The sequence below is a fragment of the Silene latifolia genome, chromosome 8, assembly GCF_048544455.1.
Source record: "Silene latifolia isolate original U9 population chromosome 8, ASM4854445v1, whole genome shotgun sequence".
NCBI lineage: Eukaryota > Viridiplantae > Streptophyta > Magnoliopsida > Caryophyllales > Caryophyllaceae > Silene > Silene latifolia.
The window spans coordinates 1945245-1967760 of NC_133533.1; the positions used below are offsets into that span (position 1 = coordinate 1945245).

At 36.1% G+C, this 22516-nt stretch overlaps 1 protein-coding gene across 1 annotated transcript; it reads right to left on the bottom strand.

Moving 5' to 3' along the window:
* Positions 1 to 3987: 3987 nt before the first annotated feature.
* On the bottom strand, positions 3988 to 11824 carry LOC141595986 (cysteine-rich receptor-like protein kinase 25). The gene is made up of 7 exons (XM_074415973.1): positions 10785 to 11824; positions 7418 to 7618; positions 7107 to 7222; positions 6698 to 6908; positions 5432 to 5669; positions 4886 to 5033; positions 3988 to 4604 (listed from the first exon to the last, which is right to left on the bottom strand). The coding sequence occupies exons 1-7, from the start codon at positions 11671 to 11673 to the stop codon at positions 4242 to 4244; spliced, it is 2166 nt and encodes a 721-aa protein (XP_074272074.1). The 5' UTR covers positions 11674 to 11824; the 3' UTR covers positions 3988 to 4241.
* Between the last annotated feature and the right edge of the window lie 10692 nt (positions 11825 to 22516).

Below are 22516 nucleotides of genomic sequence, written 5' to 3' on the forward strand. Positions count from 1 at the left end.
AAATTTTATTTTCTATGAAATAATATATACCTTAAACTTGCTAAGTCATATATTTACAAATTATATATTTATTTATGACACATATCGTGAACTTATTATAAAATTTTATTAGGCTTATATATTTATGTAAATATATTACATATATGCATTAGATCATTATGTTATTTATTTTTATCAAATTTAATTTTTACATCAATTAGTTATCTAATTGCATTAGACTTATATATCTAAATAGTAAATATTAAATTCGAATGTCAATTACAAACTTTTATCAGGGGTTAACATGTGCCCCAAGGTTACATGATAAGGAGTAGGGAAATATTTTCAACATTATTTCACTAATTATGATAAATATGAGTTTTAACTCTAATTTATCATGATATATTCTCAACAAACTCTAAGATCAGTGATAGAAAATAGGGCCCAATGATAGAAAATCCCTTTTATTATTATAATCTAATTAAAGTACAAATTGAAGGATTATGAAATATTGTATATTTGGGAAATTTTGATTTATTTACTTATTTAATTTCTCTAACTAGATTATTCCTGAGTATTTTTCATTCTCCATCTTCTTTACTTTTTAGCTTGAAAGTAATGCTGTCAAGGTTCGTATGGTTCTTTTCAGCTTGTATTCAATTTAGTTTAACTCTATTAAATTTATTTTAATTCACTATATCTCATCTCTACTCAACGTTTCTTTATATTTCAGCTCTATTCAATTTAGTTAAACTCTTTTCAACTAGCTCGGCTCATTTCCTTTTAATTCAGCGCAATTCTGCTACATTTGGTCCAAAAGAACATGACCCTCTAGCATAATACAAATTTTGAGTCGTTAAAAAATACTAGAACTCTCCATTTCTCCCAGGCAGTACAAATTCCGATACCTTATTTTATACTCTGTATATGTTTTTCGTCCTTTTATCTTTAATCATAGCCTAATAGTTTAATAATCCTATTCAATTTTTTTTATAAATTACTAGCCATGCAATAAATACCAAAATGTTGGTAAATTTCTTGCCATGTAAAAGGCATATCGTTGACTCAAAGTCAATAACGTACAAGGACGAAGACTCGACTACACTATACTTGACTTGACTTAACTTTACTTTTAGCAATTGTATTATTGATTGGAGAATTGGACCTCTTTTGAACTGCTGCTGATCGTGTCATTTTTGACAGCTTGAAATTTCACTCAGACGTATATTAGCTGTTTTTCCCCACAGATTTTTTTGTCTCGTTTTAAGTAAAACTTGTTTACTTAAAACAAGTAAAACTTGTTTACTTAAAACAAGTTAGATCGAAAAAATAAGATAAAAACAAAATATCTACAAATTAAATAAGGATTGAGGTAACTTTTCGGAAGTTAAATCTACTCATTCTCAATACTTTAAGTGTATAGCTAATGAATGAATTGCATGCTAGATTAAACTTTTCGGAAGTTGGAAACTTTTAATCTCTTATTAATAATGTCGATGTTAACTAACTCAATTAGTTGATAAATTACGACTTACAAGGAGTTCTTATTTCATCAACAATAAATTTGTTTTTTTGTGGTTTTCTTTACCTAGAAATAGTAGGTGACATATATTAAAAAGAAAGTTAGTCGTGTATAAGACAGTTTTAACTAAATATAATCATAAAATGAATATAAAAAATTAGTGAGTAAAAGTAATTATTAAAAGGCTCCATTTAAAATACGGGTTAATTACTTTTTTTAGAAAGGATAGATAAGGAGTTGGACGTTCAAAGGAATTCGATAGCAGGTTCATAAAATGGCTGATTTACTATACTATGGGCCCTAGCTAAAAGACTTGTGTTTCTGAAACCAAACTTCACGTCAACTTCGCCATGTTTTATTTTTTTTCAACTGAAAAGAGTTAATTAAATTGTATTGAACTAAATTAATGGAATTAAATTGAACCGAATTAAATTGAATAAAGTTGAGACGAACTAAACAGATGTAAGATTTTGCTTTTTTTGGCTGAAAAGAGTTGAACTGAATTAAATGGAGCTGAAATGAGTTGAAATTAAGATTAGAAAAACAAAGCTTAAGAGTAAATTTGTGAAAAGATGAGCTGAACTAAACTGATCTAAAATAAATGAAACTGAACTGAAGTGAATAAAGCTGAAATTAACTGAAATGAGCTAAAATTGAATCTAAAAGAGCATGACCTTATTTATACTCCCAATATCCTGATCATTTGTTATATATTCTTTTTTACACAAAGAAACAAGAAATGACAAAAAGAATAGAAAAATAATGATAAATTGAAAACCTCTCTCACACGCCACTTGCCAATATCACATGTACACTTGCTCAATTGTATAAATTAACAAAAATACAAATAGACAACAATTGAATAAGCAACATTTATTTATGTTTTATACTCCCTCTATTTTTTTATATATGACTTTCTCACATTTTGAGACACTACCTTCTCTCTTCAATATCTCTTAAAATATAAGACTAAATATTATGATATGTATACTTATATGAAAAAGTTTTTCGTAAGGAATTTAATGGTACCATTTTTATATTTTTTGAACAAATATATTTTTGTAAATATTAAAGTCAAAGGCTTACCTCGTAAATGCAAAACGTCATATATAAAAAAGTGGAGTGAGTACTTTGTTTCGTATTTCAAAATTGTCTTATTAAATGGTATTCCTTACATCTCAATCATATAATTATTTATTTATTTATTTTATATGGAATTTTTGATCAGATGTAAACCAATGATTACAACGGAGGGAGTAATCGACTAACTATTAATCGAGTCAATGTTGGTGGGCGTAGACGTAGTGTTGGGCTCCCAATAATAGCAGATCAGCCCATTAGACTAGCCTGCTATTGAACACTTTTGAAGTTTGAACAACCAATCCAATTCGACCTTAATGTTCAACATCTTTCTTATAGTAGGAGAAATTAAATTGACACAATTTAAAGATAAACAAAAACCTTTTTAAAGTTAATTTTTTACCTTGATCAGGATCAAAGGTTGTTATCAATTAATGAACTTTGTGCGATTATTTAGGTAAATAAAATGTGGTTCCTTAGGCTTATTGTAAAATCAACTTTGTGGAGCTGAAAACAACTGAATTGAATATAATGGAGCTAAACTTGGTAGACGTTTTTGGGCTATTTTCTATGTGCAAGTAAATACCGTCTTTTGTGTAGTTTAAAATCATTCAATTTCTTCTTTGTGTTTATGCTTAAGTGAAAATCAATAGATAACTATTGATCGGAATGGAGGAAGTATTAGCTAGGAACAAACATGTTCAGTTCTTAATAAATTATATGGTATAAATTTTATAAAGGTTTAACTTGTAAAATTGTAGTTTAACATTGACGATTAAAGACTAGTTTAAGAAAGTCATGATCAAATGCTTTTGAGTTGTAAATTGTAATGCCACATTGCTACTCACCTATTGTAAATGGATATTAAAGACTAGTTTAAAACGCCTATTAAGTGGTTGTTTAATTTGGCAGCTTACAAATACGTGATTTGGGAATTTAAGTAGAAGATGTGCAAAAAAAAAACAGCATGGGGTTTGTTTAGATTCCGTTTATGCGTGTCTGAGGTCGAGTATTCGAGTGTCGATGGTGGTGGTGAGATGGTCGATTTTGGTGGTCACGGTGGTGAATTATTGTTGTGATGTCCTGGAAGGTATTCACTGAGTTTTGAAAGCGACGATGTATGTTTGATGCAATTCGCGAGTGAAGGCAGCGGAAGTGGGTCGAGTTTTAGGTGCAGAAATAGGATCTAATTCGAGGGGTTAACCTCTATCAAGAGCACGAGACTCTGATACCATGATAGAGTTTATAGAATTACGGAAGACGTTTTGTCAAGTTAAGAATTGCATGATCATATTCATGAAGGATGAGTACAATATATATAGTTGTGTACAAGAGACGTGATCTAGGTTTAGCTAATGACTTATTTATCAAGACTATGATATACAAAAAATATGCTAAGATACGTAAATAATACAAGGAAAACAATATCTACGACATACAGTATATTACAAAGATATGTGAAGTTAATTAGGAACACTGAAACATTCTCAATATAAAGGTCCATTATCTTCGTATTTTAATTGTCATTCCTCGGTACTAATTAATACATGCATGTATATAACTCGTACTCAAATTTTGATCAGTACGTAGTCTTCGATCTCCCTGTGATCGACCTGTATGCTACAGTAATCAAGACACTTGCGCTATAAATATAAACACATTAGGTTTCTTCTAAACCCGGAAAAGATTGAGACGATATTCCCGTGGATAGATTAGTTTGCGACATACTTCTTGTGCTAGCTTTAGATTTATGCGACCAGTCCGGATCCGACTGGAGCTCACTTGCTCCCGGGCTAAATCCGACAATAGACGAGACAAACGTAGGTTGTTGAGGAGCTGGAAGATCCACATTACTATTGAGATAAGTCACTACCTTTATCATGGAAGGCCTTTTCTCCGTTTCACTTTGTACACATAACAATCCCAAATGAATGCATCTCTTAACTTCTTCACTATTATAAGCATCTTCCATGCATTCATCTACAAATCTTCCAATTGTGTCTTCATTCCAATGCTTCCATGCCTAATAATTTAGGACAACAAATTAATAAAATCATTAATAACTCGAAAAGTACGGACCGTGTTTCATATATTAGACTATCTTATTGGAAAAACGGGACTATTGAGACAATTTTTTTTTTTTTTTTTTTTTTTTTTTTTTTTTACAATTGGATAGAAAGAGTTCTATGTAAAATGTATAATATAAAATTTTTATAATTCAAGTATTACGCTTGAAAAGGTGAGATAATAGTGCTGAGTATCAGCAATGACAACATTTGAAAACAACTTACTATTGGTACTTACAAATGTCAAAAGGTTTTTTACAACCCCGGCATGACGATTGCCAATCTTCTTTCCGCTTATAATCTCTAAAACCAAAATACTGAAGCTATACACATCTGATTTGGTCGAGATTTCACCGTAATCAATGTATTCCGGGGCCATGTAACCTCTGCAAATTAAATCAACACAAGAACTACCAATTCAGTATACATGTAAAATAGTTTTAGTCTGCATTCAGTAAATGATTTTCATACATACACAAGACTCTCGAATCTTTGCGTTTGATTATGATAAAATAAAAGACTAAATAAAATGAGTCGGCATTAAAATAGTCGGTTTTTTCTATTATGAAAATCAAAATCTACCATTGCAGTTTTCTACGCAATCATCATTTTACGTACATCTAATTCCCATCACATAATTACTGGCCCTCTTTAAAAAACTGAGATAACGTTGTTGATGGTAACTTAATTCTCCTTTTGTTGTGTACATACCTGTAATTAAAATGCTTCTCACAAAAAAAAAGTAAATAAATGATTGGAACAAAGACAGTATGTTGGCACTTACATAGTCCCAGCAAGCCTTTCCGTGTGTTCCTGGTCTTGGTTCTCGCTAAAGAACCTTGCAAGACCAAAGTCTGAGATTTTGGGATTCATATTCGCATCCAACAATGTATTGCTAGCTTTAAGATCACGATGTATGATTCTACGCCTAGAATCTTCGTGGAGGTAAGATAATCCTCGAGCAATGCCGTTTATAATCTTGTTTCGAGCAGGCCAGCCAAGACGTCGTCTTCTATTACTATCTGTGCATTTTTAGTATTATGAAAGATTAGCTATGCAAATATAAATTGAACTAGAGATTTCCGAGCTTGCACCCCTCTCTAGGAATCGAACTCAGTACCACCATAGTACTCCGTAATATTTGGTTATGACTTTAGCTTAGTATCCTACTCCCTCATATTCACCAAGTTCTTTATTTTTTTTTTTTGGCATGTTCAATAGTTTCTTTACATTTCCTTTTTTGGTTTAAATGAATGGTTAAAACAACAAAAGTGCTCTTCAAAAGTCAAATGAATGTAAGGTCGTAAAAATCTGCATCGAAAGTAAATGTAAAGAATTTGATAAATAAGAGGGAGTATGTGAGAATGATAGTACTGAAATACGATACCATTCAGTTATGCTATATCACTTTTTTCCTAAAGCCGACATACAAAAAATAATGGTTGCGCCATTCTTGAGCAAAACGTTTCTAACAATATACTCTCTCCCTCCGTCCCGATGAATTATTATCAATTTCATTTTAGACAAAGACTAAAGAAATTACTATGGCTCACTTGCACTGCTAGTAGACCTGTACTCGGGCCAAGCTAGTGCCGGGCCGGGTTGGCCACAAGTCGGGCCGGGCTCTCCTGGTTATACTCGGGCTAGGCTAGGGAGATGGGCGGGCTTGGGCGGGCTGAGATATGCTTGATCCGTGCTAGGAACCGAGTTACCAATTTATTTATTTTATTTTTTATTTTTGCTAAAATGGCGGGCCGGGCTGAAATTTTAGGACCCGGGCCAAGCCGGGCAAACGGCGAGCCAAGGCGGGTCGGGCCGAACTATGCCAAGTTGCATTAAATAACGGGCCAAGACGGATCGGGTTCGGGTCAGGTCGAGTCGACCCGTGCTAATGGCCAGCTCTAACTGCTAGACACTAGCTTGCTCAATACTTGCCTAAAATAAAATATGACAACAAATGAATTATGAATAATATACCTTAAAATGAAATAGATTAAAATATACTGGAACGCAGCAGGAACTATATGAAAGTAAATGTTGAATCACTTACCAAACAAAATCAAATCAAGGCTCTTGTTACAAGCGAATTCATAAACAAGTAACATCTCATTTGATGTTAAGCAAAATCCCATTAACTTGACTAGATTTCGGTGTTGATGCTTAGCAACTAACAACACCTCGTTCTTGAATTGCTCTAAACCTTGTTTAGATCCCTTGGACAACCTTTTGACTGCTATTTCTACACCATTTTGCAGGGTGCCCTGAAACATACGATACTTAATTACGACATTCTAATCATATACGCATATTTTTTTTGACGTTAAGGAAGGCAAAAAAGCGGTTTTGATAGGTTTTAAACTCAAGTTATGAGTATCATCAGCTACTGATTTCACGGGTCAACGGTCATAATAGTTTACATTGCACAACTTAATGGAGTGTTTTAGGCATGTATGATGTACCTTATAAACACTACCAAATCCGCCTTCACCGATCTTGTTGTCGTCCGAAAAATTGTTAGTTGCGACTTCGAGTGTAGCCAAGTCATACTCCAATGAGTCAACAGACGTAACATAACCTAATAATACAAGGAGAAACGACTCAATTTTACAAAATAAAAAAATAAAAAAATTGTAAATTAAAAAAATGTTGAGCATATATACTATTTCTGTCTCGGTGATTTGTTTACCTTTTGTATTGATTGTAATGGATATTTTAATCAAAGGTAAACAAATAATTGAAACGGATTGAATATTTGAATTTAGTGTTATACCGTTGTCAAAATTGGGACGTTGACTTGCGTTCATGCCAAGCATAATGATGTTTCCACTGCTTGCGGCATTAGTGCTTCTCCTTCCTTTCATAATGAGTAGAACAATGAAGACAACCACCAAAATCACCAAAACGAGCACTAGGTGTCCAAGGGCTATCTTTAGCACAAGTGATTCGCGACTCGTGCCCGTGCCTCGTTTACCTATATAAAATATAATTAGGATATAAAACTATTGAGTAATGGCGACCATCAACTTAATTTTTTGGTTCACTTTTACATTATTGTCATTCATCTCTTAAGTTTTAAAGACTTTTTCTGGCCATGAAGGGCACATTATAGCATACAAGTAAAATCCCTCTTACTACTAAGAGAATAAAAAATCTCTTATTTTTTCCTCTAGAAGACATCTAGCTAAATAAGGTAACAAGTAAAAAAAATTCATTACATTATTATCTTTTCAATGAATATATTCTTATAATGAAACTCTAATCTTTCAATTAAAATTCATATTTATGACTTTTTCATTAAAATTCATGATTTATTATGCAGTCATTTCCATTTCCATAAATATTATTTTTCATCATTACACTTTAAAATTACACAAACCTACTTCTTATACAGTCTTTAACATAATTATTGTCATCACTAACACCCTAAAATTACGTAAATCAGTTTCTTATATTATCTTTCGCAGTTACACTCTAAATATGGTGTATAGTTTAAAAGACGTAACAATTTTATGCATATTTTTATTAAAAAATAAAAAAAATACTACTTTAATAATTCATAAATCGTCTTTTTAAGTGCGTGGTAATACTGTTTTTACCTGTTTTTGTTATAAGGTTTATATGCGTTTTAATTAGATTTTACATTTGTACATCACTTAATTATAATTTAATGTCATAAATTAGTTTCATGCAATGATATAGCACTATAAAGTTAGTTTTTATAGTAAAGTAATAATGGTTTAAGACAAAAATAACTTAACTTAGAGTGTCTTTGATGGTAATAAACTTTCATTTTCTACCTCTTACTAAAATTATATTAGTACATTATAACATTAAAGGTACAGTTAATTTATGCAATTAATTTAACAAGAAACAGATTTGTGAGTTACACTCTAAATATGGTTTAAGACAAAAATCGCGACCCGGATCGTAGGATCGTACGATCCTACGATCCAAAAAGTGGAAAACGATTCAAATCGTCGTAGGATCGTTTTGGTGGTAGGATCGGTATAGGATCGGTCAGGATCGGGTAGGATCGGATAGGATCGTACAGGATCGTGTAGGATCGATGGTAGGATCGTTCAGGATCGTAAAATGCTTATTTGTGCAACAAATTTGTGAGTTGGTTGTTCTTCTATACTTACAACTCTAAATTAAAGATATTTGTAAAATATTGATATGATTATTAAGACTTTCATGTCATTAAATAAACTTTTTAACATTATACATCACAAATTATACCAAATAGTTTACATAAACTTGTTTATCCAAGCTATTTGTAGGATCTTACGATCCTACGATTCGATCCTGCGATCCGATCCTACCACCCCTCTTCGATCCAAAGTAGGATCTCGATCCTGACAACATTGCTCTTTATAAAACAAAATTAAAAAATACTGTGTTATAACACGGGGATCTACACTAGTTATGATTTATATCATTATGTTCGACTTTTTTTGAAATGTTTCTGTTAGGAGCTTCTATTATGTGGTTTGTGACAAAATAAGGAGGGAATTTTCTACTTTATAAAAAAGCAATCTACTCCCCTCCAACTATTAACATGTTTTAAAATGAAATCTTCTTAAGTTTATGAAATGGCCACGTATTCACCCATAAAGCACGTCACAACTCACAACACAACCCATACACCAAACTACTATACTAGTTCTAGTGCCGTGCCAATTATGACAGAGTACGGATCAGATTTCCGATCCAAAGTGTTAGTTCGGATCGAATATTTATATTAAAATTCCTGAAATTAGATATCCAATATCCAAACTAAATGTTTCGGATATCCAATGTTCGGGTATCTAAAATAATCGGATCGAATGCGGATATCCACCGAATATCCATAGTTTTGAATTTACTTTAAAATTAAGTTTGAAACACGATTTTATCATAGTCTTACATGATGATTTTCTTTAGTATTCTTACTTCAATGTTCTCGACATAAAATTTAAGTATCACTTAGTTATTTCTCTAATATTTTAAACATTAATTAAGTTGTTGTATCAAATAAAATTTTATTTTCTCGAAATTATACTAGAAAAATATAGTTTCGGATCAGATCGGATATACCAATGTTTTAATTCTAATATCCATATCCAAACCAAAACCAAAGATTTCAGATCAGATATCTGATATCCAAACCAAACTTAACTTTCGGATCAAATATCCAAAAATTCGGATCGGATTTGGATCGGATATTGGATCAGTTTGGATAATCGGATTTTTTGCTCAGCCCTAGTGCCAACTATCCTCTTAAGACATGGTGGGCTTCCCAACCCGGCCCACTCCCATCTCTACCCATGAGCTAGGTAAAGTTACCTATACTTTTACGGTTTTAACCGTTTCGTCCGTTTAAAGTCTTAACAAGATCTACAAATCCTCTAATTAAGTTAGAACAATGAGTTAAAGTTAAGAGTCGTAAACTAGCAACACACTAAACTCGAAAAAGAAAAAATCAAAAGCATGATAAACTGGCTACAGGTGATCATGGGCCGGGCCAGTGCGGGGCTTGGGCCGAGCCTTTCTAACAAAAATGGTCCATTTGTGTGGGTCGGGCTGGGCCGGGCCAAATGTATGGGCTTATTTGGCAAGCCCAAACCTGGCCCTTATAGGCTAATTCGGGTTTTTGGGCCCTAAAATTTACGACTTACATTAAAAAATAATTAACACAATACCTTCAATTACTACTTTAAAATCATACGTAGTTTATAAAATTGTACAAAATATGATGAAATGCTTATGAGTTGCTCTCCAAAATAAAATAAAGACAAACACCCCCACTTTAAAATGCTTAATCATGCATTCGTGATATAATTTATGTTTTATACACATTGTTTTATAAATCTAAAAAAATATACTTGAGTTTTTAAAAAGTTGTTTATAACTTTAACACTAGTTTAATAGGTTTTATAAAAAAATATTCATTTATTATTAAATATGGGCCGGGCCAGGCCAAAATTTGGGCCGAATGCTTGGCCCAAGCCCGGCCCAAAAATATTTCGGGCCTTTTGGGCTAGCACATGGGCTTTTATGGGCCAAAACAAAAGGCCTAAGCCCTTCTAAAAAGCGGGCCGGGCCGGGTAAGGCCGATGGGCTTGGGCCATTTGATCAGCTCTAAAACTGGCACTTGCCTGTTGGAAGAGTGCTGAAATTGCCAATGGAACTCGGAATAGCAGGTGCTTTGAGAGGAGCCAATGACGATGGTGACGCGGAAGGTGGCGGAGCCATAGGTAGCTCAGAGAAACCATATTGCTCATACCTTAGATTACAACTAGGATTCAACATCCGACAACCCTTGCTTCTGCCACACTTTGTTGGACTATCATTAGTGATTATTTGGAGACACTTTTGACAATCAAGTGGAGCAAGATCTGGGGTGCATTGCACCATTGTGTACACAGAGATGATACTATCCTTAACTTGAGCGACTTGAGTCCCAAAGTATCTCTTATCTCCGGTCATGGCTGACGTTGGGTTACTCACCTGAGCCGCCAAACTCTGTAAGACTTCACCTGCTTTCTCCATGTAAGCTTGTGCATCAGTCGAAACATCCTCTAGGTTTCTATAAGGCAAAGAAACAGATTCATCTACAATTCCAAGGAAAGAGACGTTTGAATATCGAACCATGCATTTGTTATACCAAATTACTGCACTCTTGTCAAACGGGCAGTCGACCTTAGATATGTTTTGGGTGGCAACCGAAACACATTCATTGCATTCTTTAGAAGAAATGTCTCCTTCACATATGTAAAGACCATAGATTATCTCGGAATTGATTGAGCGACTGCCCAAGGAAGATGTGTTAGTGGCGTAGTACCCATTATTGTTGCTTTGGTTAGAATTCAAAGAAAGGGTTGAAAGAAGGGTATTAAGATTGTCCTTATATGACGAGTTAAGATCAAAAAACTTCGCTGAGCAAAGTTGCATGATATCAACTGTATCCGAAGTAACAAGACTTACGTTGAGAATTAGTGAAGTAAGAGAAAGGAGAAACAATATTGAAGGGACAATCTTGATCATGGTTTTAGTACAAAGGGAATGTTCTATGTAAATGTATGTAATAATAATTTGAGAGTTTGGTAGTCTTAAGAATTCAATGTCATAATGTATGACTCTACTTCTGTTAGACTTATATCCTGAGCAAACTTTTCGCTTGACTTTTCTAGTTTTCTTTATGGATGGTTTCAACTTTAAAACAAAAACTATTATTAGTGTCCATGCTGCCTGGGCTACATTTAATTATCATTTAAATTTTATTTTCTATAAAATATAATACTTTAGACTTGCTAAGTCATATATTTACAAATTATATATTTATTTATGACACATATCTTGAAATTATTATAAAATTTTATTAGGCTTATATATTTATATAAATATAATCATGTTATTTAATTTTATCAAATTTAATTTTAATATCAATTAGTTATCTAATTGCATCAGACTTGTATATCTAAATAGTAAATATTAAATTCGAATGTCAATTAAAAACTTTTATCAGGGTTTTTCTAACATGTGCCCTAAGCGCGCATGATAAGAAGTTAAGTGGGAAAAGATTTTCAACATTGTTTCACTAATTATGCTAAATATGAGTTTCAACTCTAATTTATCATAATTTATTCTCAACAAACTCTAAGAGCAATGATAGAAAATAGGGCACAATGAGAGAAAATCCCTTTTATTATTATAATCTAATTAAAGTACAAATCGAAGGGATTATGAAATATTGTATATTTGGAAAATCTTGATTTATTTACTTATTTAATTTCTCTAACGCGATTATTTCTGAGTATTTTTCATTCTCCATCTTCTTTACTTTTTAGCTTGAAAGTAATGCTGTCAAGGTTCCTATGGTTTTTTTCAGCTTATATATTCAATTTAGTTTAGCTCTATTAAATTTATTTTAATTCACTATATCTCATCTCTACTCAACTTTTCTTTATATTTCAGCTCTATTCAATTTAGTTAAACTCTTTTCAATCAGCTCAGCTCATTTCCTTTTAATTCAGTTCTGCTACATTTGGTCCAAAAGAACATGACCCTCTAGCATAATTCAAATTTTGAGTCGTTATTTTTTAGTATATTTAGTAAATATGTTTAGTTATAATAGACACAAATTCCAATACCTTATTTTATACTCTGTATATGTTTTTCGTCCTTTTATCTTTAATCATAGCCTAATAGTTTGATAAATCCTATTCAATTTTTTTTATAAATTACTAGCCATGCAATAAATACCAAAATGTTGATAAATTTCTAGCCATGCAAAAGGCATATCGTTGACTCAAAGTCAATAACGTACAAGGACGAAGACTAGACTACACTATACTTGACTTTTAGCAATTGTATTATTGATTGGAGAATTGGACCTCTTTTGGACTGCTGCTGATCGTGTCATTTTTGACAGCTTGAAATTTTTTTTTTTTTTTTTTTCACGTCATTATTAGCTGTTTTTCTCCACAAATGTTTTGGTCTCGTTTTAAACTTAAAGCAAGTTAGATCGATAAATAAGATACGTAAAAACAAAATATCGACAAACTAAATAAGTGTAGAGCTAACTTTTCGGAAGTTTAATCTACTCATTCTCAATACTTTGGATGTATAGCTAATGAATTAACTCAGCATGCTAGATTAAACTTTTCGGAAGTTGGATTCTATTAATCTCTTATTAATAATGTCGATGTTAACTAACTTATGAAGAGTTCCTATTTCATCAACAATAAATTTGTTTTTGTGGTTTTCTTTACCTAGAAATAGTCCTATTAATTAAGTAGACCTTGAGAAATACGGTAACTAACAAAGGTAGATCTTGAAAATTAGTAGGTGACATATATTAAAAAGAAAGTAAGTCGTGTATTAGACAGTTTTAACTAAATATAATCGTAAAATGAATAAAAAAAATTAGCGAGTAAAAGTAATTATTAAAAGGCTCCATTTAAAATAGGAAGAATTGCTGGGAATAATCCGAGCTTTGTGTCATCTTCCAAGAACAATCCGACCTTTCAATAATCCGAAAATAATCTCACCTTTTAACCGCGTCTTCTCTAAACACTCTCTTTTACCTATTACCTGATTAAAAGGTTTCAAGTCTCTTACTTATTTTTATAATTATTTCATCCCTTCATCTCCCACACTCTAAACCCACATAAATTAATCTAAACAAACTTCAGAAAAGATGAACGATAAAAGAACTCATTTCATCGGCCAAAATCAAGTAATAAAAAAATTTCAATCAAAAGCAGTACATAGGTGAATTAAATCACCATACTCTTCAATTGTTAACATAAGCAAAAACTTCCGATCAATTAAAATCTTATTTCACCATACTCCTTCATTGTTAAATAAGTTGTACATGTTGCCATTAAAATCCTATTTCACCATACTCCTTCATTCACAGGAAAAAGTACTCAAAAAGTGTTGATCTCACACTTGAATTAATGCAAAAGCGGGGGGAAATTTTGCTAACCATAGAAACTAGTTATTGCGTCCTTTGTTCACTCCATTTCTTATCTAAATTGGGTGTATTCGGTCAATACTATGCTACCTACGTGCAGCAATTACATTCAATTTTGCATATGTTTAGATTTTATCATCACTACCGTATATTCATTGTTCATAAATTACTTGCTTCGGTACATTAGACAATGAACATGTTAAGTTGTAGATATTTTATCTTATAATATTTGTTTATCATGAATATTTGAAATAAAATAACTAAATAACAATTTGAAGACACTCACATGTAAAGTTTAGGAGAAATATGATTATGTATTGATGATTATGCAGAACGACATACATGGTTTATATAGCAATTACAAGAGGATATTCTAAACTAGGTAAATTAGCTAAACGATACAAAAAAGATGCTAAGAATAATTTACACAATAATCCTAAATAAGAAGAAGATAAAAAGAAGAATATACAATAATATCATGCTATTTACGAATATTACGGAGATCACGAAGATCACGAAGATCACGTAATCTTCGGAATATTATTGTTAACATTCCCGCGCAAGATGGACGGTCGGTGACGAAGTCCAATCTTGGATGTAAGTTCGACAAACCGGGGCTTATGAAGAGGCTTCGTAAGAGTGTCAGCGAGCTGGTCCGAGCCATTTATATGTTGAACACGAATGGTTCCGAGTTGCACCTGTTCCTTGACAAAGTAGAAAGACAATGCTAGGTGCTTCATGCGAGAATGGAAGACGGGGTTGGCGGAATAATGCGTGGCACTGAGGTTGTCACAGTAAATGGTGGGGGACAAGGGGGGAGTGATACCGAGTTCAGTGAGAAGAGATTTGAGCCATAGGAGTTCAGTTGTAGTTTCAGCTATTGCCCGGAATTCCGCCTCAGTGGAGGATTGAGAAAGGGCACGTTGTTTTCGAGACCGCCATGAAATAAGATTGTTACCAAGATAAACCAAATAGCCGCTCGTAGAAACATAGTTGTCATGATCACCGCCCCAATCGGCATCACAAAATGCATGCAGACGGAGAGGAGAGTGTTTGTTGTGAATGCCGTAATGTAACGTGCCGTTTAAGTAGCGAAGAAGTCGTTTGAGAGCTGACCAGTGCTCGGCAGTAGGATGATTAAGAAATTGAGCAAGACGATTTACGGGGAAGGAGATGTCAGGTCGTGTAAGCGATAAATATTGGAGACTACCAAGTATTGCACGGTAGTCAGTTTCATTGAGAATGGGTTGATCGGGAAGTTTAGTGAGAGGTGGATAAGGAAGCATTGGAGTAGGGGTCGGGTTGCTATCGTGAAGGTTGTATTTATGGAGGAGATCAGAGAGATATTTCGTTTGATTGAGGTGGAGGCCATTTTTGGTCGGGGTGACTTCGATACCCAAGAAGTAGGATAAGGAGCCAAGGTCTTTAAGAGAGACTTTGGTTGAAATGTCAGAAATGAACCGTGTGATGGTAAGAGAGTTCGGACCAGTAACGATGATATCATCGACGTAGACTAAGACATATAGTTGGGTGGTGGAATTGTGAAGAATAAAAAGGGACGGATCCGAGACTGAGTTTCGAAAACCATAAGAGAGGAGAAAATTTCGAAGCTCAGTATACCAAGCACGCGGTGCTTGTTTGAGACCGTAAATGGCCTTGTTGAGTTGACAAACGTAGTCGGGTTTTTCCGGGTCAACAAACCCGGGTGGTTGATCCATAAAAACAGTATCGGTTAAGGAGCCTTGAAGAAAAGCATTATTTATGTCAATTTGATGGAGATGCCAGGTATTGGTCACGGCTAAAGTAAGGACAAGACGGATGGTTGTTGGTTTTATAACCGGACTGAAAGTTTCGGAATAGTCGATGCCCGGACGTTGATGAAAGCCTTTGGCAATGAGACGGGCCTTGTGTTGTTTGATGCTACCATCAAGATTATATTTGACTCGAAACACCCACTTGCATCCAATCACGTTTTGAGCAAGGGAGCGGGGAACGAGTTTCCAGGTTTGGTTAGTGAGGAGGGCAATGTGTTCATCGAGCATCGCATTGCGCCAGCGAGGATCGACGAGGGCTTGTTTGGTGGTGGTGGGAGTAAGATAAGAGGTAGGGAGGGTGGCGGTCTGGGCAGTTTTGGCATAACGAGGGTTGGGTTTAATAATGTTGTTTGATAGGCGGGTATTGTGGAGAGGACGAGGAGGTGGTGGTGGGGGTGGTGAAGGAGGCGTGGACAGTGGAGGTGTATTTGTCGTGGGTGTTGCCGAGGATAGAGGGGAGGTGGTGGAAAGAGGAGTGGTGGTTGTCGTGGTTGAGTTGGACAAGGGAGAGGAGGCAGTGGGGGATGGTGATGGAGAACGTGGGGAGGTAGGAGTGGAATGGGTGGGAGCAACGACTGGGTTGGGTGGTTGGGAAAGAATGGGAAGGGAGAGAGTGCACCATGTCTCAAGAGGGAGAGGGTCAGTGGGCGGGGAGGAGGCAAGTGATCGGTAAGGAAACTCGGAGTCTACAAAACGAACATGTCGGAAAGTGTAAACTCGGTTAGTGCTTGGGTCGAGGCAAAGGTAGGCACTTTGAGTAGTGGAATATCCAACAAAGATGCAAGGTTTGGATCGTGGGTCGAGTTTGTTGGCGGAGTACGGTCGGAGCCAAGGGAAGCAAAGGCATCCGAAAGGATGTAGTTTATTGTAGTTCGGAGATTGATGATGGAGGCGTTGATAAGGGGTGTCGTTGGCAAGGGTGGAGGTGGGAAGTCGATTGATGAGGTGGGCCGCAGTGGAGAAGGCATAGGGCCAGTAACTTTGGGGCATTTGAGCGTGGGTGAGAAGGGAGAGACCGGTTTCTACAAGATGACGATGACGACGTTCCGCGAACCCGTTATGTTCGGGTGTGTGTGGTGGAGAGGTGAGATGAGAGATGCCATTGTCAAGAAGGAATGGAGTTAATTTAGTGTATTCGCCACCGTTGTCAGAATAGAATTGACGAATAGGTTTTTGAAAATATTTTTCGACGATATTTTTAAATCGAGTGAATGTAGAGAAGGTGTCAGATTTATTTTTAAGTGGATATAGCCATACATAGTGAGAGTAATGATCAACAAATATCACATAATACCTAAAGGCATCAACAGATAAAATTGGAGATTGCCAGACATCAGAAAAAATAATATCAAGAGAAGTTTGAGATTTAAGAGACGAGACGGAAAAAGGTAACTTATGACTTTTATTCATTAGGCAAGCCGTACAATGGGATAATTTAGGAATATTAAGATTAAGGGTACGATTAATATGTTGAAGAGTTGCGGTTGACGGGTGGCCAAGGCAGTGGTGCCAAACGTCGGGAGATAGGGTGGATGCGTAGGCTTGCGGTGGTGGTGGAGGGCGCCATTCATAAACGCCATCAAGGAAGGACCCGTGGAGAAGGGGTTTGCCCGTCGTGGTGTCCTTAAAACAGAAATAAGAAGATGAAAAATTAGCAGTTGCATTATTATCTCTACAAAATTGAGAGACGGATAAAAGTTTGCGTGAAATTGTGGGTACAACTAAAACATTGGAAAAAAGAAGAGTATGAGAAGGAGTAGAAATAGAGAAGGAACCTATGTGAGTGATGGGTAACGATGTGCCATCCCCAATGACCAAGTCATCAGGCCCGGTGTATGGTTCATGCAGCGAGAGGGTGGAGAGGTCATTGACGATATGGTGCGATGCTCCACTGTCAATAAGATAGGAGTTAGGGTGGTGGTGTTGGGTGGTAGCGGTGTGGGCAGAGGGACGAGGAGAGGTGTAGCGTGGTGGAGGGAAGTAGACAGTAGGATATTGGCGTTTGAAGTCGGGGCAATCACGAATGACATGCCCTTGTTCACGGCAAAATTGACATTTGCCTTTGAAAGGGTTGGCTTGATTGGGTGTAGGGAGAATGCCACGGCTGTCATTCGAGGGAGTGTAAGGACGAGTTTGTTGGGGTTGTTTGGAATATTGGTTTTGGTATTGGCGGTTGGAGTTGTTGTTGTTGTTGTTGTTGTGGGGATAGTATGGGCGAGACGTGGCAGCGTGGGCAGACGGGGTAAAGGCAGGAGGGGTGGGGTCGGAAGGAGGTTCGGTTTTGGCAATTAATTCTTGTTGGATTAGTTTTTCATGGAGGTCGTCAAAGGTGATTGGGGTGTCACGTGCGCGAACGGCATCAATGACGGGTTTGTAAAGGGTTTGTGGAAGGCCATGAATGATTTGAGAGGTGATATCCTCATGGTCCATCGGTTTTCCTAAGTGGGCTAGTTGATCGGTACATGCTTTGATAGCAAGCATGTACTCGGAAACAGGTTTGTCACCTAGGGTGATACTCTTGAGTCGGGATTTGAGTTGTAGTATATGGCCACGGGAGGGTTTGGCATATGTGGTGGCCAGTTTCGTCCACGCATCATGAGATGTGGTGGTGCCTAAGAGAATGGGTGAGATGGAAGGGTCCAGGGTGCCGGCTAGGGCACCAAGGATGAGTTGGTCTTGACGGTACCAAGAGTTATAGGCGGGGTTGGGAAGGGTGGCAGTTTTGGTGGTGTCTTTGGCATCGGAAGCAGATGTGGTGGTGGTTATTGTTTGGGGTGGTGGTGTGTTGGTTCCATCGAGGAACGAGAATAGGCCGAAGCCAAGGAGGAGACGAGTGATCTGGAATTGCCAAGTTTGGTAATTGGTTGGGATTAGTTTGATGCAGTTGGGAAAGCTTATGAGACGAGGGGTTTGGTTGGTTCATCAGAGTTGGGGATGAGGATGTTGGATGAAGCCATGGGTGAGCCGAGGAGGGTGGTAACAAGAAACAAGAAGGTGAGGATCGTTAAAAAACCTGATACCATGTAAAGTTTAGGAGAAATATGATTATGTATTGATGATTATGCAGAACGACATACATGGTTTATATAGCAATTACAAGAGGATATTCTAAACTAGGTAAATTAGCTAAACGATACAAAAAAGATGCTAAGAATAATTTACACAATAATCCTAAATAAGAAGAAGATAAAAAGAAGAATATACAATAATATCATGCTATTTACGAATATTACGGAGATCACGAAGATCACGTAATCTTCGGAATATTATTGTTAACATCACATTACCTACTATAACAAGTCATTTTTATGGAGGAATTGTTTAGAGAAGATGAGGTCAAAAGATGGGAGTATTTTCGGATTATTGAAAGGTGGGATTATTCTTGGAAATGATAGATAAGGAGTTGGACGTTCAAAGGAATTCGATAGCAGTTCATCAAATGGGCTGATTTACTATACTATGGGCCCTAGCTAAAAGACTTGTGTTTCTGAAACCAAACTTCACGTCAACTTCGCTATTTTTTTTTTTTTTTTTTTTTTTTTATCATCTGAAAAGAGTTAATTAAATTGTATTTGTAATACTCCGTATTTATATGTCTTGGGGGTACTCTATCGAGTAGCCCTTACTCTGTCGAGTAAGGGCAAGTTGCGAAGATAAATAGTTTCTGACCTGTTGGGCACTCGATCGAGTAGTCAGGGCACTCGATCGAGTAGGGTACTCGATCGAGTACCTTGGGTACTCGATCGAGTGTCCTAGGTTTTGGGGAGTTTTCTCGGGTTTTGTTAATTACGCGATTAAGGTATTTAAACCAATTCGTCTTTGTTCTAAATCACTTTTTACAAAACCTAAAACCTGTTTAAGAGAGAAAGCAACTTGTCTTCTTCCTAATCGCGTTCTTGACAATTCCCGGAGTTCAGACGGTCGGATCGTATCGTAATTCGTGTCGTTGGATTCCTTGCGTCGAGGGTAAGCTTCTAATATAATTTATATACTGTTTTGTTAAGAATAGTGAAACCCTAATTTAGGAGTTGGGGGTTTTTATGAATAGTAATTGAATAGTAGTATCTATGTGTTGTATGGTAGGAGGAAAGTTCATAGAAGAGGCGTTTTGAGACAAATTTGTAGATACCGTCTGCGTGTTGTGCTTTCCAGGTAGGATTTCCTACTCAGTATTAGTCCCATAATGGGATGATTGTTGATGTGTTGAGATTGATTGTTTAATATCGTAATTGTGTTGTGACGGTGGTTGATTGTGATTATTGATTAATATCGTAATTGTGTTGTGACGGTTGTGATTGTGATTGTTGTCTCTGGTTCTCGAGATGCGTTCTCGGCTGAGTGGAGTCACTTGCGGGAGTGGCTTCACGCCCTAGTTTCGCCCTTCGTGGAACCCGCCACGGAAGGGGATGTGCACATTAATGGGACAGGGTTATCGCTCGTACGATGAGCGGGGCTTAGGTGGGAACGGCCGCGGTCCCCCATCGGCGGGCTGTCCAAAGTGGACGATCGGTATTGAGATGATGGGTGTGTGTGTGTGTGTGTGTGTGTGTGTGATTCAAATTGTCTGTTTATCTTATTGTTGATATATTGAATTGTGTGATTAGTCTCGACCCCGTTAAATGTTTTAAAAACGTGGTGATCCATTCGGGGTGGTGAGCGATTATTGAGCGGTATGAGACGATGCGTATGGGATAGTGGGATGAGTCACCACGTTGCGCTTTAGAAGTCTTCCGCTGTGTCTGACGCTTGATAGTATTTCGATAGCAGATAGTTTTGAGAACTTGTATTTCCTTTTATCAGTTTTGGTTTTTGGCATGTAATCACTTTAAACGTTAATTATTATTTAAATTTGTTTCTTTATTGTCTTATGATAACCATTGCCTCGGGTAACCGAGATGGTAGCATTTCCATGCCTTAAGTGGTCCTGGTAAGGCACTTGGAGTATGGGGGTGTTACAAATGGTATCAGAGAGACGATCCTGAAACCTGTAACCAATGAACTTAATGAACATAGGGAGTCAATTAAAATGAACCCGGGGTAAAAGTTGTAGGAGCTAGTGCAAAGGCTTGGGAGACGTCCTAAAGCCGCAAGGGGTCGCCCTACAACTTTGAACCGGTCACGTGGGAAAGTGTTTGTCGAGTCGTATATGTGTTTGGTTAACTGGTTTATGAATGTGATGGAATGTGTTAATTGTTGGATGTTGAAGTAGAAAGTTGAGCATGTGAAAGAAAATGGTGATATGAGGAAACTTGTTGATGAGATATATAGAACTGTGGTTGGAATGAGAAACATGATGGATGATTCATGATGTGACATAATAATAACATGCGAATAGAAATGTTGTGTGGTATACGTATATTTTGTCTGCATAGAGTTGTATGATAAGTTTATGTACTTGTCCACGATTGTTCATGGGTATATGTTGTAAGAAGTGTGTAGCTGTAATTGATGGATTAGTTGGAAGAGATTAAGTAAGTAATTGCATAAGAATATGAAATTCATGGGTGGAGCATGTTTATGTGGGTAAATCGTGATTGACAAGTTAAATAACCTATGTGCATGATGAATGTTGTTGCTTGATTTTTGAAAATAGTAACGTATGATTACGAATACTGGTTTTATGAGCTTTGGACTGGTTTTGTTTGCTTGGTTGTTGTTTAAGTCGTTTGGGAAGTAAAAATCAATAGTTGTGTTTTTCGTTTATAAAGAGGTTGTCTTTAAACTGTTATAACTTGAGATGCATAAATGATTTTGATGTGATTCCAATTGGAGATGATAGCTTGTCCTTTTACGATTCTAACGATAGGTCACACGCCCAAATTGACCAAGTAATGAGTGAGTTATGACTGTTTTACGAAAACTGGACAGTGTTGAGAATTAGGGTACTCGATCGAGTATCCTTGGTACTCGATCGAGTAAGGGGCACTCGATCGAGTACCTCGATTACTCGATCGAGTAGCCCTGGTGATTTGTTTTACGTGCTTCTGATCTTGACCTACTCGATCGAGTAAGTCCCTTACTCGATCGAGTGGCTAGACTCGATCTAGTGACCCCTATTTTGGGTCATATGCTTATCTTTTGAATTCGTTGCATATTATGTTTAATTCAAAGTTATTATTTGGCTCTTTTATGCATTGTTTTACATGTATATTGGTCTTGACGCGTAAGTTACCCAATCTTGTGGTGTAGTGAGTGGCACTGTGGTGAGTATGAGTTCGGTGGGAGGACATGAGTTATATGTGTTGTGATAGATTGTGGAAAAAGAAAAGGAAGATTGGTATGGTGTATAGAGACATAGAGCATGTTTTGTGAGATGAGATGAGTGATATGTTTGTATGTTGAGTAACGTAAAAGTAGGTGAATGTGGGCAAAGGATGATGTGAGTCTAAGGAACGTGAGAATGAAAGGATTGGGAGTAAGGATATGGATAGTGACAACCTGAGATGTGTAAAGAATTATGGAAGGAGGTCGTTAAGAGCCGTGTGGGTTAAGAATATACATAAAGAAAGTTCGTTTTAAAGGGGTTGAGAAGAGTGGTATATAGTGAACTTTGTGGAGACATGTCACGGGGTGGAGATTTGGCTTTTTAAGAGAT